Genomic DNA, 19246 nt, shown 5'->3' with positions numbered 1-19246 from the left:
CTGCGGTCTCTAGTCTTTGGTCAAGTGTTTTACTTCTGACCCAGCTATCAGATCCATAAGTTAAAATTGGTTTGAACACAGTCTTGTATACAGCTAATTTAGTGTTCCGACTAATTTCTTTCTTATTCCATATGAATTTCTTCAATTGACTTCCCACGATACCAGCTTTGCTGATTCTGTTGTCTATTTCTATATTTAGTTTACCATCTTCAGTAAAAATTGTGCCTAAGTAGCTGAAATGTTTTACTTGTTCCACAGGTTCTCCATTCACAACACAGTTGACATTTTCAATGATTCTGCCTATTTTCATTGTCTTTGTCTTTTTATTGCTGACCTTCATACCATATCTATTACAACAGCTATTCAATTTAGTCAGAGAATCTTGCAGACTTGTAGCGGATTTATTTAGAAGTATAACATCATCCGCATAAAGCAAAGAGCTGACATTAACATCTCCAAATTTGATATCAGGTTTAATACCACATTCCTTCATAATGTGATCCATATAGATAATGAATAACAGAGGGGATAATGTACATCCTTGTCTCACACCAGATTTAACATTAAACCATCTTCCTGTACTTCCTTCAATTCTAACTGCTGACTCACAACTCAAATAAAGACTAAGTATTGCTTGATATAATGCCCCATTGACACCATATAACTGCAGCGTATTGAATAGCTTCTCTCTTGGCACCTTGTCATATGCCTTTTCCAAATCGACAAAACTTAAATACAGATCTTTGTTATATTCCCATGCTTTCTCGACTATTTGTCGTAAAGTGAAGATCTGATCCTGACAGCCTCTATTTGGCCTGAATCCAGCTTGTTCTTCACCAAGCTTTTCTTCCACAATTCTTCTCAACCGTTTCTCAAGTATACTTGCATAGATCTTGCCAGGAACACTCAGTAGGGAAATACCTCTGTAATTCTCACATTCAGTTTTATTTCCCTTTTTATATATGGGTACTATGAGAGCTCTACTCCAATCATCGGGAATTCGTCCCTCTGTCCAGGCTTTCTGAACTATGCAGTGCAGCCACTGTAAGACTCTTATACCACCATACTTCAGCATTTCTGGTCGAATATCATCTACTCCTGCTGCCTTTCCACATTTCAAGCCTTTGATGGCTTTTTCTACTTCAAGTATGGATATGTATTCCTGACTGCATGCCTGGTCAGTGTTTTTTTATCACTGTGCTGTCATCACTGCTTGTTTCATTTAGCAGTTTTTCAAAGTAATTACTCCATACTTCAAGGATATCTTTTTCTCCTGTTTTCATTTCACCTTTATCATCTCTAATTCCTTTTACAGCACTCTTTCCTCCATTCCTAAGCTTCTTCAACAACCTCCAGAATATTTTGCCACCTTCTTGATATTTATTTTCTATATTCTTGCCAAAGTCCTCCCATGACTTTTGTTTAGCTAGTTTTACACACTGTTTAGCTTTCTTACATTTGTCTCTGTATTCTGTAAGAGTAAAAGCTGACTTATTTGCCAGGAACTTTTGATATGCTTTCTTCTTTTCCTTCACTGCCTCTTTAACTTCCTGTGTCCACCTGGGAGTTCTGATTTTTTTATCTTTGCACACAACCTCACCACATGCCTCTCTGGCAGACTCAATCAATGTTTCCTTCAGAGTTTGCCAATGAATCTCCAAGGTTTGATTCCTGTTCTCAAACTCTTTCATTTTCTCTTCAATAATATTTCTGTATTTTAGTCTACAGTTTACATCTGAGAGCTGCTCAACTTTTATTCGCTTTAAAACTTTCTTACATGTTATTCTTTTCAATATGAAATTCAATTTTATCCTGCTCAAGACTAAATAGTGATCACTTCCAATTTCAAATCCTCTGTACACTCTGGTGTCCTGCACCAGGGAGAAAACATCACTATCAACAATAACATAGTCAATGAGACTTTTCTTATTCCTAGCCTCTTCTCTCCATGTGAATTTGTGCACATTTTTATGTTGGAACATGGTGTTAGTAATAACCAGTCCATGTCCTGAGCAGAAATCCAACAGATATTTGCCATTATTATTAGCTTTGCTCTTTTCTCCAAATTTTCCCAAAATATTTTTGTATGTCTCACAATCATTTCCTACTCTACCATTTAGATCCCCAACAAGGACCAACTTTTCCTTTTTCATTGTGTCAGTTGCTTTTTCTAAAGCCTCAAAAAATTCCTCCACTTCTACCTTAGTAGAACCTTCTGTGGGACCATAGGCACAAATAAGTCTCATTGTCCAGTTCCCCATTCTCATATTTGCCCACATTACTCTACTTGAGACTGACTGCCATTCAAGAAGATTAGCCTCGTATTTTGTGTTGAATACTATGGCTACTCCTTCTTTTCCTTGATTGTTATTGCCTGAATATAACATTTTGTATTTATTGCTCAGAAAGATCTCACCAGTTTTGGTCTTTTTTGTTTCAGTCACCCCTATTATGTCGATCTGGTACTTATCTAATTCCTCAGCTAGCTCCATTTCTTTGCCATTCAGGCTTCTTACGTTGATAGTACCGATCTTTAACTCTGGTGATGTTGAGTTGGGATTTGTTTTCAGATTTGTTCCAGTAGCTGACTTTTCGCTGTTCGCCCTGGTTCCCTGGCGAAGACAACGGGGGCCTTGTTTAACCGGGCGACGCCCCAGCCGGCATGAAATTTTGTCATGTTGTACCAATTTGGCGAATTTATATTAGGGGAAATATCCTTTAGCACGAATGTACGTCAACTGTTTACCATATATAAAGTGTTTATTGTTGAAAATTGCCTTCATTTTCTGCCAGGAAAGCGCATTAAAAATCATAAGTGTGTTAATCTCAAGTTGAGCACTTTATTTTCTGGTGAGTTGCATACGTAATTAATATGTAATAGTTTTTTTTTTTTATGTAAAAACATTATTTTTATAGTAATGGTTTCTAAAACTGCAACAAAAGGGGATAAAACCAACATCGAAAAGAAAATTTATTTCTCTCGAAGAAAAAAAATTAAATCTTGGATCGGTTGAAAAATGAGAAAAACCAGTTGTTGCAAGGACTTTGGATTTAAATGAATCAACAATTCTAACAATGAAACAAAATGAACATAAAATCCGAGAAAGTGTTATTGCTGGGTCAACAGTAAGTGCAAAGCGCGTTGCTTGTGTACGCGATATTCTAATGAAAAAAATGGAGAAATCTTTAATGATTTGGATAGACAATTGCACTCAAAAGTAAATTCCTTTTGGTTGAAAATCTTAACAAAAAGCTCTCAAAGATTATAAACATTTAAAAGAACTTGATCAAGATTATTCAGAAGAAAGCTCTCAGCATGGATTTTGTGCCAGTAACAGTTTGTTCGAAAACTTTAAAAAAAAAAAAAGCAGTTTTCTTAGCATAATCTTAAAATCCAGGAAGAATCAGCATCAGTAGACTTTACAGCTGCCCAGACATACCCAGGAGAACTTTTAAAAATCATTGAAGAAGGTCGTTATAGTGCAGACCACGTGTTCAATGCAGATGGAATGAGGTTATAGTGGGGGAAAAAATGCCAAAACGCACCTATATTTCGAAAAAATGAAAGATCAGCTCCTGGATTCAAAGTTTCCAAAGATAGAATTACTCTACTGTTTTGTAGTAAAGCATCAGGTAATTACATGACAAAACCAATGTTTATTAATCAATCCTCAAATCCTCGTGCTATGAAAGGCCTCGACAAGTCCACCCTACCTGTTTATTGGCAGGCCAACAAAAAGGAATGGGTTACAGCTAGCATGTTTGAAAAATAGTTTTTCAAGTGTTTTGTGCCTGATGTAGAAGGTTACACAAAGATAAAGAATTCTACTAATTTTAGATAACACACCAGGCTATCCATGCATTTCTTGGTATCTTTAATTTATAGTATAACCAAGTGAAAAAACTTCCAATAAATTAGACAAGTTCCTCGAATGGAGAGGGGGAAGATATAGGTGGAATGCTTCAAAGGAAAATAAATTTTGTATTAAATTTGCATAAATTTTGCAAAAATTTTGGCCATCCGAATATTAAAATAACTTTTTTGCCACCTAATACTACTTCACTTATTCAACCACTAGACCAATGAATAATATCAACATTTAGGTCATATTATATTCATTGAACATATCAATTAATTTTGGAAAAAACAGAATCTAATCCAAACATGACACTGCCTCAAGCATGAAAAGAGTTTTCAATATTGAATTGTGTGAAAATTATTTCTCTGTCCATTAAGAAATTACAGCTCTCTACACTGAATGCCTGTTCTCGTAGGAAGGCTTATATATTGGTTATACACGCTTACTAAATAACTTAAGGAATTCACAATGTACAATAGAATATAAATTAAATTAAACTTTAATAAATATTTCCAATATTTCCGCAACGTCACATTGCCATCTTCATAGGAACTTAAAATGAAGACACGTGCACACACAGGCACTACACACAGTAAATGAGGAAGAAGCGAGGAAGCTATTGTTTCTCCTAAAAGTCCTGATTGGTGCCCCCTAGGCTATGTAGGTATTCTTGGTATTGGGCTGAAGTTCTTCTAATGTATGTCTCCCAAATTTAGGGCAGTCTCATGCATGTTGCCGAAATATTGGAAATATTTATTAAAGTTGAATTTAATTTATACTCTATTGCACGTTGTGAATTCCATAAGTTACTTATGCCTTGCTACAAGAATTACTATCATCCACAAAGATTCCATCGCACGAAAGGACCGCCAGTATGGTAAAATGAAGCTGAAGCTATCAAGACAACTGAATCATCTGACCTTCCTAAAACGCTGTCGGGATAATCAGGTAATCCCAAATTGTGTTAAATCCAAGCACCGTTTCTTTTCATAAAAGGCTCTCCAAATTTATAACCGCGCCAGCCAAGCGTTGCTACGTGAACAAATTGCCACCATGCGAGTTCTCCTAGCTGACGCAAACTTCAGACATTTTCATCAACTACAAGCATACATTTACTTTCGAACTTTCAGTAAACTAACAATCATATTTACAAAAAGTGCACGGATTAAAAAACTGTAACTGACAACCCTGCAATTAGTTCATCAATTCCTTTCTGAACATACTGAATATTCTTGCAATGCTGAACATATTCCACACATTAATGATGTAGTACACATTTACATATACTGGACTAGTTTTTATCACCACTGAAACATTGATAAATGTAAATGTAGTTATTCCAAAGTGCAAAATGAGCAAAATGTGATTGATTTCAACTGCAACTAAAATGGACAAAACTAATGGATTAAAGGAGCTAAATCACTTGCTTCAACTGGTTTTATGACATTAGTCAATCTATAGCTGCATCCATTAAGAGATAAATATATATAAAAAATTGACTATACTTTCAGAGCAGTCACTATTCAGTATGTAGTTTTTTTCCTGAAAAATAAAATATCATTCAAGAAATAGAATGCTGCTTAATAGTTTGAATTCGGAATCAAAATATAAAAACCAAGATTTGAGGAATTATTCAAGATATAGCTATAAGTCTCTTTCAAGACATTAAAATGTGCATGGGAGAAACAGAAGACTGATTCTGCTGAATTTACAGTGCTGGTGGTTTGCTAGCTTCAACATTAAATATAAAAAACCTTTCATCATCTGCAAGTGCTGATTATGATGCAACCAAAGAATTTCCCTCAACATTAGGAAAAATTATTTAAGAGGAAGATTACTGTTCTCATCAAATTTTAAATATTCAAAGTTTAAATCACCTAATCTTGCTACTTTGTGGGAATACTTTGGGAGACTATAAAGCCAGTTGTGGTTTATCATCTAAAAAAAAACAGAGGACTTTCAAGGATGCTGACAAGGTAACATTGCCAATTATTTGGAATTCTAACAAAAAAAATCATAAGTAACATCTGCACTATTTCACGTAAGGTTGTAAATCACTTTGTTCCATAGCAGGAAGAATAATTCAGAATTTAGTTTCACTGGATGATGTGATACAGTGGCGCACCCAGGATTTAATCTTGGGGGGGGGGGGGGGGGGAGTTAAACGGATAAAAATATATTTAATGCAATGAATTTGCATTAAAAATATTTTTATCCGTTCAACTAAAATTCAACTAAAATTTCATTCATTCAATAAAATTCATTAGGTCATTATAAAAATTTATTTAAAGAATAAAATCGAATTTTTTTTTTTTCTTTTTACAAAACTCTTGAATTATTTCAGTTGTGGTTACATTAATCTCTCTCTGTGTGTATATATAGCAAAGCCAGTCCATTCAATCGTGATTATGTCATGGTAGATCTTAAATAGGTTTTTAAAAGGCGTAAGTTAGAAAATGACCTTTCACTGATGCATGTTGTTACCGGAAGCGTTGCAAATATTTTTAATAAGATATATCATTTTGTCACTTTGAAACTGCATAAACGGCATTTTTGCATGGAGCTACTGAACAGTTTTTCAAATTTCTTATATCACTACTTGAATTCGGTGTTCAAAATTGCTGGATTTGTATAAGGCAAATCACCAGCATAAAATTCACACAACTGACGAAAATCTTCCATTGCACTTGGTGTTGGAGCATCTTTTCCATTTGGTAGAAGAGAAAAAAATATATAGTATTTCAAAATCTTGCAGTGCCGAGTGAAACATTCATGAAGTTGAGTCAATATTTGGTCAATAAATGGAATGAAATAATTCTCCTGAAATACTCTTCTAGAGAATCGGCTAAAATATTGGACCTTAGTGTTTGTTTTGATGAAGTCCTTGGCTTTTTAATGTCAATATTAAAATTATTGGCTTTTATACATGCTTCATCGTAAATATCTTTAAATGAAGAATCTGGTGTTTCACGAACGATATTTAATTGAGCCACAACATCATCAACAAAATTTAGGGCAATTAAGAGGTCAATAGGATTTTTTGCATTATTTTAGACAATGGTAAGGTGTATGCAAATATTTTTTGCAAGCTAAATAAAGATATTATAAATCTTAAAACATATTAATATTACAGTACAGGGTGCTTCAAAAAGAATGACCCAATTTCAATAATTATATTTATTAATGAAAATGTGGTACATTTACAAAATAAATTACCAAGTATGAAATAAGACAAAGTTTCACTCATCACAATTACAAATGCTCACTCAATGTGCAATTACAATTACAATTTTCGATTATACAATTTTTAAATCTGACATTCTGTTTGAAACACCCTGTATTATAAACAACAAGGATGTCCTGTCTTTTAGGGGTATTGAAGAAATGGTGTACCTTTTCAATTATGCCAATGCAATTTCTTATTTGTCACAGATACAGCATTTCCAAGTGCCAAATTCAAACTATGTGATGCACAATAAACATATAAAGCTTGTGGATATTATTATTACATAACACCTCCAGGTAGTCCAAAGACACATCGAGGAAGGGCACCTACTCTACAACTCTCCATCTTCACCAACCACAACTACAATCATCATCTAAACAACGTTATCTACTGCCGCCCACTACCACTAGTATTTTCACAGACAATCACAAACATCCATGCCCACGGCAGGATTCGAACCCGCAGCCTTTTGGCTGGAGAGTCGGCCAACCAGGCCAGATATATAGATAAAAAATTAAAAGTTTTAATTTTTATTAAACAAATAAATAATATTATATAATTATGTTACTATTTACTTTTAATGAGCTGGATGAGCTTCTCGGCCTTGCAGAGTTGCTGGATATCTGGCTCAATATTTGTCAACTTCAGTCAAAGATCGGCACACACAAAGACAATTTCTGTATTTTGTTTTTCATTTGAAGGAGTGATGAAAATTCTTTCTCTCAAAGATAGGTTGTAAAAAACTGCATGATGATTTTCGACTTCTTCAGATAATTCAGGAAATTCACTTCTCACCGAAAGTGAGATCCAGAATCGAGCCAAACCACGATCATGGAATTGCATTTTAAGCCCACTGTCACTTGAAAGCTCAATTAGTAAACATGTTAAAACTAAGGTGTGTGTATATATATATATATATATATATATATATATATATATATATATATATATATATATATAGTGAATGCTGTTATGGCAGTTTCACATATTATTGGAATTCGGTTGAAGCGAGTTAGCATTTCAACTCATTTGTCAGCTTGCTTTTATCTTTCCTTCACGCGATTTCCAAAAAATTATACAAATACTGGGATTAACTCACAACACATTTTGTCCAAGTATTACTTAGCACTTCTGAAGATATACTGAGCCTTGGTTGAAGGAGGAAAACCTTCAACAATAAAAATCAATAAACAACAAGCAATTGGTTGAAATGTGGATAACATATGTTCACTTCAAATCTGACAAAACTGCTAGGGAAGGTGGAAGCAATAAAACTATACTGTTTTTCACTTCACCCCTCTTTTATTACTCGTCATTCTGCTATGTTCATTCCATGAACATAGCAGAATGACGAGTAATAAAAGAGGGGTGATAGCAAAATAGCAGCAGCATGGTCATGGAATGAACATGCTGCTGCTATTTTTTTTTTTCATTTATTCATTCATTTATTTTAATCATTTTTACTTACTTATTCAATTTTAATTTGTTTTGTTTGGATAATTAAAATATATAGATTTATTTGGTTAATTTAAGCCGGTGGACTACATGTCCCATCGTCACAGACCATAGGTTGAGAAACACTGCTATAGGGTTTTCTCACCTTATTGTGACCCCTAATTCATAAGTAGTACAGAAATAGAAGACATGACACAACATAAATAAAAAATGAATTTTAATTATGAAAAGTATTTTGGAAATTTTTCAAGTGTTTTTTAACTTTTTCTTTTGGGTGAGACCAGGACCCCTTGTCCCCCTCCCTGGGTGCACCACTGTTGTGACAAGTCATTCTACATTATCCAAATTAAATCCCATTGCAAATGTGGTATTCTTGCTTCCCAGTACCACCAGCTTACTGCAACCTATGAACCAAATGATAGCTGCAAACTTGAACTGCTTCTATTTATGTTGTACAAATAGCCAAGCTGTAGCACCTACCTTTGAAGCAGTCAGAAATATTGACCACAGCTAGAATGAAATAAAGCCAACAACAATAAAATTTTGCTGGAGAAAACCGTGACCATGTTTCGTTTCTGGTTCACAGAATTCTGAGGAAATAAACATCACATTATATAGGAAGTTACATAAATGGGATTTAAGTTGGACTTGGAAATGGATGCTTCAAATGTAGATGATTTAACTGACTCACATTTTCCCCTGAACAGACAATTGAAAAGCTAACCAAAATGCAGAGAAGAAATACAGAGAAGAAACAGATGAAGACAATGAAAATAGTATACAGCCTCCTACCAAGGTTTTACACCTCCATGCAGATCCTTTACAACAGATATTAGTTTAAAATGAATACAGGATCATGACCCAAATGCCAAAAGACATTCTACAGCATGAAAAGGAATGAATGCAGTTGGCCTACTACAAAAACTGTATGATGTGGAAAAGTGGGGGATTTTAGGAATTTCCTTTCGAATAACATAGATATGAGCCTTTGCTTTGAGAATTATTAAATTTTTATTTATTTATTTTTTATTATTTATTTGATAATTTGTTATTTAGCTGACTCCCAATTATCCAGGGCATGGGTAAATGAACTTGTCCAGATAAATCCACAAATTTTTCTTCTTTCCAATTTTTTCTTAAATTTTTTTAAAAAAATGTTGTTATTAATTGAGGATTTGCATATCTGGAGAAGTTCATTTACCAACATACTGGTTAACTGGGAGTCTACTACACAACAAATTATCATATAAATAAATAAATCATAATAATAAATTTAATTAAATAAGTCCCAAAGAAAAGGCTCATAGTATCCATGTTATTCAAAAGGAAATTCCCAACAGCAAACTTGTCGTTATATCATGAACAATTCCTTTGGTCCTATAAATTTTTCTTATATTACTTATATTAATACTTAAATTTTCCTTGTGGATATCAGCAAAGAGCAGTAGAATACTAGTTTCAAAAGTCAAATCCAAGTACATTACATTTGATAATCTTTGTTTTAGTTCAATTGAAAATATGAAATTACTTATTCTGATACCAAGGAAATGTGATACAATCTTCTGTACCACATCATTTTATTATTATCAACACCCGACCTCCATGGAGTCAGAGACTCATCGTGGGAGGTACTCACTATTGCATACAATGCTCATCCAACCTCGTCTTAAACTGATTCAATGTGTCCACATCCACAACACACTCAGGCAATGCATTCCATTCACCAACCACCCTCCATTCAAAGAACTTGCTTCTCACTCCTCGGCTCACACCCTCCCTATACAGTTTCCAGCAATGGCCTCTTGTTCTACTTCTCTCTCCAATTCTATGAAAAATCTCTTCAATATCTACCTGATAACAACCCCTGACCAGGGGTTGTTATCAGGTGTCAATCATATCCCCCCCCCTTCCTCCTATTCACGAGGATCTGCAACTTAAATTCCCTCAATCTGTCCTCGTACTCCACATTGCAAAGACCACTGACTACCTTTGTGATTCTTCTCTGTACAATTTCCAACATATCCTCTTCACCATGAAAACCTAGCGACCAAATCTGTGCACAATAATCTACATGAGGCCTGATCAAGGCCTTATACAATGGAATCATAACCTCTCTATTTCTGCATGTCAGAGTTCTCTGCATCATTGCCATTATTCGATGTGATATCTTCATAACTTGTGCTGTTGCAAAGCTCTTGTTAAACAGGCATACCAATGCTACTGCCAGTATCCTGGAACATTCTCTTAAGATGCGTGGTGATATTTCATCAAATCCTATCACCTTATTAACATCAAGGTTATTTATTTCCTCAAATATCTCCTGCTCACTCACAATTAAGCTATCCTCTCCTATGTCCTCTACACTTAAGTTCCTCATGATTCCACCCTGATCAAGATGAAACACACTTGAGGTATCACTAAATACCTCAACAATGTCTTCTGCAACAGTTACTATTCTACCACTTTCATCCCTAAACTTCATCTTTCCATGATCATACTTCCTTCTACTTGCCACATATTTAAAAAACTCTCTAGGGTTTTAATTAGCCTTATTTGCCAAATTCTGCTCATACTCTACTTTTGTTTTCCTTACTAAGTCACTCTCCTGGCTTGTTCTTTATATTCTTCATGTGACTGATTACCATTATTCATCTTGTACTTCCTCCAAAGAACTTTCTTTTTCCAGATTTCATGCTTAAGCTCTGCATTCATCCATTTTACATCAACCTTATTCAGCATTTTGGCCTTTGGGATACATTCGTACATTGATGCTGTTATGTATTTCTTTGTAAGTTCCCATGCAGCATTTATTTCCTTACCGCTCAACTCCTCGTTCCATGTTATAGCTCGAAGTTGTCTCCTAAGCTTGTCATAATCACCAGCCTTATAATTCCACATATATTCTTTTCTCGCAAAAGCCTGCATATAACTAACCACAACACAGGTGATTACTTCATGATCACTTTCACCAAGTGGAGGAAAATATGAAACCCCCTCTAACAATTACATCCTCTGATGAAATGATGAGATCTAGAACTCTTGATCCTCATGTGCCTTTCTTTACATACTGCCTGAGATAGTTATCTCTCAAGAAATTCACTTTCCTTATTCCCAAATGTTATCTCTTCATTTCAATCTATACTGCTATAGTTAAAATCACCCATAATAATTACCCTTCCTTTGTTCACTAATCCAAGTTGTTTATACATTTCTTCATCACCACCTTCCACATTCCCAGGCCTATAGCAACATCCAACTAAATATGTCTTCCTCTCAACCTCCACATTACACCAAACTGCCTCATAACCATTTCCACTATTTCCCTCTTTCATGTCTACCTTATGTAGACTTAATTCCCCTGCTATCATCAGCAGCACCCCCCCCCCCCTCCCTTTTCTATCCTCACAAAAAATACTGTACTCTCTTCATTCAACCATGTTTCACTGATTCCAATGATTTGGGGGTGAATAAACTCAATCACTGAAACCATTTCATCCCCTTTATTTCTGATACTTCTGGCATTTGTAAACAAACAGAATAGTTCATTTTTAGGTCTATAGCCAGTCGTATCCAAGCCATATGCTGGTTGTGATTCCCCTGCTAATGCCAAAAATTCTCCCCTCTTATTTCGTATGCTTCTTGAATTAGTATACAAAAACTGCAGATTCCCTTTACTTCTTTATACCAGCTTTAGAAGTGATATTCATTCTACTAATTTTTCTACTATTCACAATAGTCCCAAGCCGATTTTTATCTGCCCTATTTTTAAAATTATTCCATGAAAAAGGATCAACAAACACACATTCATTGCATAAGTTTCTCTGTCTCACACTTAACCTCTTCAAATTTAGTTTCCCTGCCCAATTACTTCTACTTGCTCAGAAAACAGTAACTTCCTCAAAAGCTTATGATCCTCCAAGTTCAGATGTAACCCATCTCTTGCATACAGCTCTCTTTTGCCTTCAATCACACTACAGACATCAACAAATTCCAGACCTCTTTTTTTTTCACATTCTTGCAATCATATCATTCATTATCATCGCTCGTCTATTTAGCTCATAATTGTCAAAACAGGCAGCACACCAATCAATTAAAATTTCGAATATGAAAAACCTGCTAGAAATATACTGTAAGAATTATAAAGTTGCTGAGTCAGATAGATATGAAATACCTTTCAGATTTTATTTTCTGAATCAATAAGATGAATCTAAAAATTTCACATGTACTTTGATACATGTTCAAAGCAACTACTAACAAAAATATTTTAATGAGTAAAAATGACAGCACTCTTTCACTAAATACAAAAACAGAATTTAAAAAAATAAATAAATAAAAAAATAAAATTCAACAGTCAAGTGTATCAAAATTCTTCTACTAAATATAAAGTAAATTAGCTTACTTGAAATTGACTAGATAATATACTTTTAGTCTGTATATTTTCTTCTTCATCATCATCATCAGAATCATCACTAGAAATGATTTTATCACTTCTACTAGTTTGGGAAATAGATGGAACCAAGTGATACAAGAGACAAACATATCGAAATGATGCTTCCCCTGTCAGCATTCCTATAAATAGTTGCAGCTATTATATGTTAGCCAATATTGTAATCAGTAAATAATCCATAAAACAACATAAAATGCTATTAAATGTTTTGAGAAACTAAAAAAAAAATATTCTGACTCATTAAATAAATATTGTTTATTTACTCTTAATGAACAGCAGTAATAATAAAAATTTTTCCCCAATTCTAAATACAAGGACAAATATAATTAATTTTGTAATTTTCAAGAGCAGTGAAGTTATGTAATGTGGCTAGCCAACACTTTAGCGGAGTTAGTATAAATGATGAAATTCTTTGTAAGAGATATAGTTTGTTTAATATCATGTTTAATATCTCATTGTGAGCATTAGCCAATATCATATGCATTAATAAAAAGATAATTGCTAAAAGCATCACTGATAGTTATACTATCAAATGAGTGAACAATGTGTACATGTGTGGTTTTTTAAACCAATAAAGAATGCAATCTGGTCAGCTTATTCAAAAACTACCAGCCTACCCTTATTTGTTCAGTATTCAGGAGGTTACATACTGACATGGTGTATATATATACCATGGGTAACATAAGTATTCGACACCAGATTAGAATTTCTGGTTAGTTCTCAGTGTTCCTTAGAAGTTGTGTGGAAGCTCTCCTCTCATAAAGAAAAACAAGTTATAATGAATGTAAACTTAATTGTGCAAGATTAAGATAGAATCTTGTACACTCATATCAGGAAAATTTTATACATATATTCTATATATGATACATTCTATATATAGAATGTATCAGATGACACGTATATACAATGCAGAGTGAAATGAAAATATGTATGGAAAAGTGAGGAATGGAATCAATGAATGATGAAAGAAGTAACGAACTCCCAAATAGCACTGTATGTAGATTCAATTATTAGAGCTGTTGCAAATGAGAAGATGTACAACATTTGTTCTCAAGGAAGTCGCTCTATTCATTCTGAGTAGAGAGACTTAAGCATTGGATATGATGAGCAAGTAAGCAAAAGAGTTGTTAGCAGAGTAAGAATGAGTGACTTGCATGGAAATAAGAATCAAAGAATGGATATCAGAAGATTGCTGAGAAGAATAAAAGATAATAGTGCAATAGGAAAGGTAGTGAAGTACATGAAGGTGGTCTGAAAAGTTCTCTGCCTCGACCATAGATGGCAACACTATTGACAAGATTTTTTTTTTCTAAGTTGGTACATCTGTCATAAGCATTCAAGTGAAATTGCAAGTCATTCCATCAAGTACTTTTGTTTTATACAGCAGTCTGAAGCAAAAGTGTGATCTGTATCCCTTGAAATGGATAAAATTGAGTATCGTGAGGTTATAAAATTCTCTGTAAAAGAAGCTTTAATGCCAAAAGAAATTCATTCGAAGTTCGTAAAAGTTTATGGGCACTCTTCTCCTTCGTTTTCGACAATTAAGAGATCAGAGTTTAAATGTAGCCATACCAGAAATCATTGATCAAGTGCACAATATGGTATGGATAACCGGCGAGTCAAAGTGCATGAAATTGCTGAGACTATAGGCATTTCAAAAGAACATGTAGGATATATTTTGCATGAAGAACTGCAAATGAAAAAGATTTGCACAAGATGGATGCCGTGCTTACTCACAGCAGATTAAAAATGCACTCACGTGAAAATCTCTGAACAGTGCTTCGAGCATTTTAACAAGAATAAAACTGATTTTGTGCATCAATTTATTACTATGGATGAGACTTGGATTCGCCATTACACACCAGAATCCAAACAGCAGTCAAAACAGTGGACAGAAGCCAGTTGTTCAGTGCCAAAGAAGACAAAGTTGGTTCTATCAGCAGGAAACGTCATGGTATCGGTGTTTTGGGATGCTAAAGGCATTCTGTTTAATAATTATCTTGAAAAGGGTAAAACAATAACTGGGAAATATTATTCTGATCTTTTAACCAGACTGGAAGAAAAAATTCGTGAGTAAAGACCCGGTTTGCAGAAGAAATAAAATCATATTTCATCAGGACAATGCACCTGCTGCCCACAAAGGTTTTTGGCAATGGGAAAATTAAGGGATCTGCACTATGAATTGTTGGAACATCTACCCTATTCCCCAAATTTGGCTCCCTTTGACTTCTATCTCTTCCCAAAACTAAAACTTTTCCTCACTGGTCAGAGGTTTTCTTCAAATCAAGAGATGATTGCAGCTGTAGAGGGGTATTTTGCAGATCTTATTGAGAACCACTAGAGATATGGGATAATCGCGCTGGAGCATCACTGGAATAAATGTATTAGTCTTAAAGGAGATTATGTGGAAAAATAAAAATAATTTTGAAATTATAAATTCGTTTTTTCATTGGTGTGGGTCATCTGGAGAAGCTACCCTCCAGATGATTCACACTCTCCCTTCCAGCAGAGTAGCCTCTGCTGGAAGGGAGAGTGTAATGGTTGCAGGTAACACTGTGAAAAAGTTTGATGCCAAAAGAGGTGAATGTGTGAGTGGACAAAAGAATGGAATGGTCTGGGATTTGGGAGGAGCATTTGGGATCTGGAGAAGGTTCTAGGATGTGGGAAGGCATAGCAGATCATGTCTAAGAAGTGGAATCAGAGCTTATTGACCCAGAACAAACTGTTATATTTCTATATGAATGTGAGAAGTATCAGAAATAAGGGGAATGAAATTGTGGCATTGATTGATTTTATTCACCCAAAAATTGTTGGAAAGGGTGAGATGAAGTTGGATGAGCAGGACATTGAGTAAACAGAAAGAGCGATGGAAAGGTATTATGTTTTTAATGAAGATGGAAAAGTCAAAATGGGAAGTGGACTGTGGTTGATGACAGAAAAGGAGTTATGACCATGCAAGGTAAAGATATAAAAGGGAAATTGTTGCTATAGAAATATTGCTATAGAACTAGTAATGCAAAGACAGTGACAATGAAATGTATAAGCAAACAGCCATACAAATAGGAAAAGGGTGATTTTATAGGTAATTTTAATCACAATATGGTTGATTAATTCTTCTTGCTAAGGCTCATTGCTGCAAGTATCAATTTCTTCTACCCCCCCCCCCTTCCAGTCTTGAGCACTTCCCGTCAGGTCCAGAATCCCCATCTGTCTTTTTGCCCTTTCATTCATTCCTGCTGTCTTCCTCTGGGTCACTTTCTAACAGGACACATTCTGAATGCTTGTTCAGCAATTCTCTCCTTACCCATTCTTTCCACATATTCAAGCCATCTCACAATCTGTCAGCTTAGATTTCATCAAACTGAAGTGAGGACTCATAGTTTATATAGTTTATAGTTCTTGATTATGTCTTTTCCATTCCCTTTCTTACATGTCCAAAGATTTTTCTGAGGATTTTATTTTCACAGATCAGCAAAGCTTTTGCATCTTTGTCTGTTATGCTCCAGGTTTCTGTTCCATATAAAACAATGGGCCTAATAATTATTTTGTATATTTCTATTTTAACTCTGACTGATCCAATTTTTGAAGATAATAAATGATGTAGTGAATAATAAAATCTATTGGAGGTTTGCATTCCAATCTGTATTTTTGGATTAATTTGATTATCTCGAGAAATCAGTTCCAAGATATTTGAATGACATAGCATTTTTAAATTTCAGGTTATCTATGGCAACCTGATCTTTTCCCCTTTCACTGTTGTTTCTACATACTTTTAAATATTCATTTTTATAGTGTTTATCCTAGTTGATTTGTAATCCTAAATTTTCAGCAGACGTTTTGTGGATGTTATTCTAATATCAGCGTTTTCTCCAAACAGATACACATCATATCCTAATATTGCTGTTCTGCTAACACAAGCAGAAGATAACATAAATAAACATACTGTAAAAAGATAATCTTTTTACAGTACATTTTTCTAATTTTAAGTTAAATAGGATGGGAAAAAGGGCATATCCTTGTTTCAGTACTTTCTTAAAAGCAAAAGTTTAGATCTAATTCCATTAGCCAATACCATGCTTCAGCTGTCAGTGGTGCAAATTCTGATTAAATTTATTATCTAATGAGGAACTCATTAGATAATAAATTTGTTGAGGTTTGAACTGTTTCTTAGGGCTGAGGCTGATTCCATGAATAGCCTTTCAAATTTGAATTTACTACGGTGTATTACTATGGCTTTCTTCCACCGTATTCGGTGGCATGTATCCAAAACATCTGCAAGAGCAGAGCGGCTGTACTGGTGAAACCGGATGTAGTCCTTGTGTTCTTAAATTCTGATATTCGCTGGCTGTCCTGCCTGTTTGGCCAAAGTAGAACATTTGAAGTCCTGAAGCACTCGATTCTCTCTCTCTCTTTCACATGGTCACAACTTCGCCATTGCTCATAGAAAATTACCGGCCGAGGATATAATGATCCCAATTGAACGCAGGATCTGCCATCTTCGAAACCACGTCGCTAACGATATTAGACTGGATGTAGCTTGTGTTCTCACGAAAGCAAGACCACCAAAAACCAACATATCCAATAAGGAATATAAATCTCTGCAGGAATTGAAGAAAAACAAAGAAATAGTAATCACCAAAGCAGATAAAGGTAACGCCACAGTATTACTTAATCAAAAGGATTACACAGGTAAGCTTAATGCTCTACTATTCGATCAAAATACTTACCTCCCTATCGAGTACAATCCCACCAACTCACAAATTAGAAAACTCCACAGGCTCCTTAAGAAGGTCATTTCTTGGCATGTAGAAGTCACTAACAAATTAAAACCTTTTAGCGCCATAACCCCCCCCACACACATATGAACTCCCAAAAATACATAAAGAAAATGTGTCATTATGTCCCATAGTGGATGGCATTGATTCCCCCACATACAAATTAGCTAAACATTTGGCCAAAGCGCTCGCACACTATACTGGCAACACACCATCACACATAAAAAACTCAACCCACTTCAAAGCCAGCATAGAAAACCTTACACTCCAACATACTGACATAATGGTCAGTGTTTTGATGTCTCCTCCTTATTCACAAATGTCCCACTCAAGGAAACCTTAGAGTTAATCCAAGTTAAATTTCCTCCTGATATCTCAGCCCTATTTCAGTTCACAATGAACTCAGGCTATTTCGTTTGGCAAGGAAAATTCTACAAACAAATAGAGGGGATGGCCATGGGTTCATCACTCTCCCCTTCCTTGGCCAACTTTTTTATGGAGACTTCTGAAGAAAAAGCCTTTAACTTTTCCCCACAAAAACCAACCAACCATATGGCTTCGCTACGTTGATGATGTGTTCGCTCTTTGGCCACAAGGCTCTGATACACTCCTCTCCTTCTTAACACACTTAAACAACCAACACCCCAGAATCGAGTTCACCCTGGAAAAAGAGGAAAACAATAGCCTCTCTTTCCTAGACACCTAGCAATCTGATGGAACCTTGGTTTTCTCAGTTTATAGAAAACCCACCCATACAGGCATATACGTTCCCCAACAACCCCCCCCCCCCCGTGCCACAACAATACGAAGTTATTAAGACACTACACAACAGGGCTAAACTTGTCTGTTCAAATGACAATGCCCTCCTGATACCACAGAACTAAACCACATCCTGAAACAATGGTTACCTGCAAAAAAAAAAAAAAAAAAATTGAAACCAGTAAACTACAACTCCCCCCTCTTCCCCTTCCCAACAAGGATTACCAAAATCCTAAAAAAACGACTTGACTCCGTGTTACAGACCATACAGAATATTGTTGACCCTTATCCACTCCACTAAAGACCTGCCACTTCCCCTTGACCTACCTGGTGTTTACCAAGTCTCTTGCAGCTGTAAGCCGTCCTACTTTGGTCAAACAGGCAGGACAGCGAACATCAGAACACAAGGACTACATCTAGTTTCACCAGTACAGCTGTTCTGGTCTTGCAGACCATGTTTTGGATACACGGCACAAAATACGGTGGAAGAAAGCCACGATAATACACCGTAGTAAATTCAAATTTGAAAGGCTATTCATGGAATCAGCCTCTGCCCTAAGAAACAGTCCAAACCTCAACAAATTTCATTGCATGAGACTGCCCCAAATTTGGGAGACTTACATCAGAAGACCTTCAGGCCAACAACCAAGAATATCTACACAGCCCACTAGGGGGCAGCATCAGGACTTTTAGGAGAAACAATAGCTTCCTACTTCGTCCTCAT

At 35.2% G+C, this 19246-nt stretch overlaps 1 protein-coding gene across 4 annotated transcripts in view; it reads right to left on the bottom strand.

Moving 5' to 3' along the window:
• The window catches only part of LOC150095396 (ubiquitin-protein ligase E3C), a 662747-nt gene that overhangs the window by 436818 nt on the left and 206683 nt on the right, over positions 1-19246 (bottom strand). For 3 of the 4 annotated variants that reach the window (XM_090409807.1, XM_090409810.1, XM_090409809.1), the window contains exon 10: positions 12941-13110. In XM_090409807.1, the coding sequence (XP_090265933.1) occupies positions 12941-13110 (170 nt within the window). The remainder of the gene's footprint in view (positions 1-12940; positions 13111-19246) is intronic. The other variant, XM_090409808.1, reaches the window with a different exon arrangement.

This window comes from Typopeltis vanoorti, chromosome 20 (assembly GCF_054136105.1).
Source record: "Typopeltis vanoorti isolate ZY-2024b chromosome 20, IOZ_Tvanoo_1.0, whole genome shotgun sequence".
In the NCBI taxonomy this organism is placed as follows: Eukaryota; Metazoa; Arthropoda; class Arachnida; order Uropygi; family Thelyphonidae; genus Typopeltis; species Typopeltis vanoorti.
This window is presented reverse-complemented; position numbering and strand designations above follow the sequence as displayed.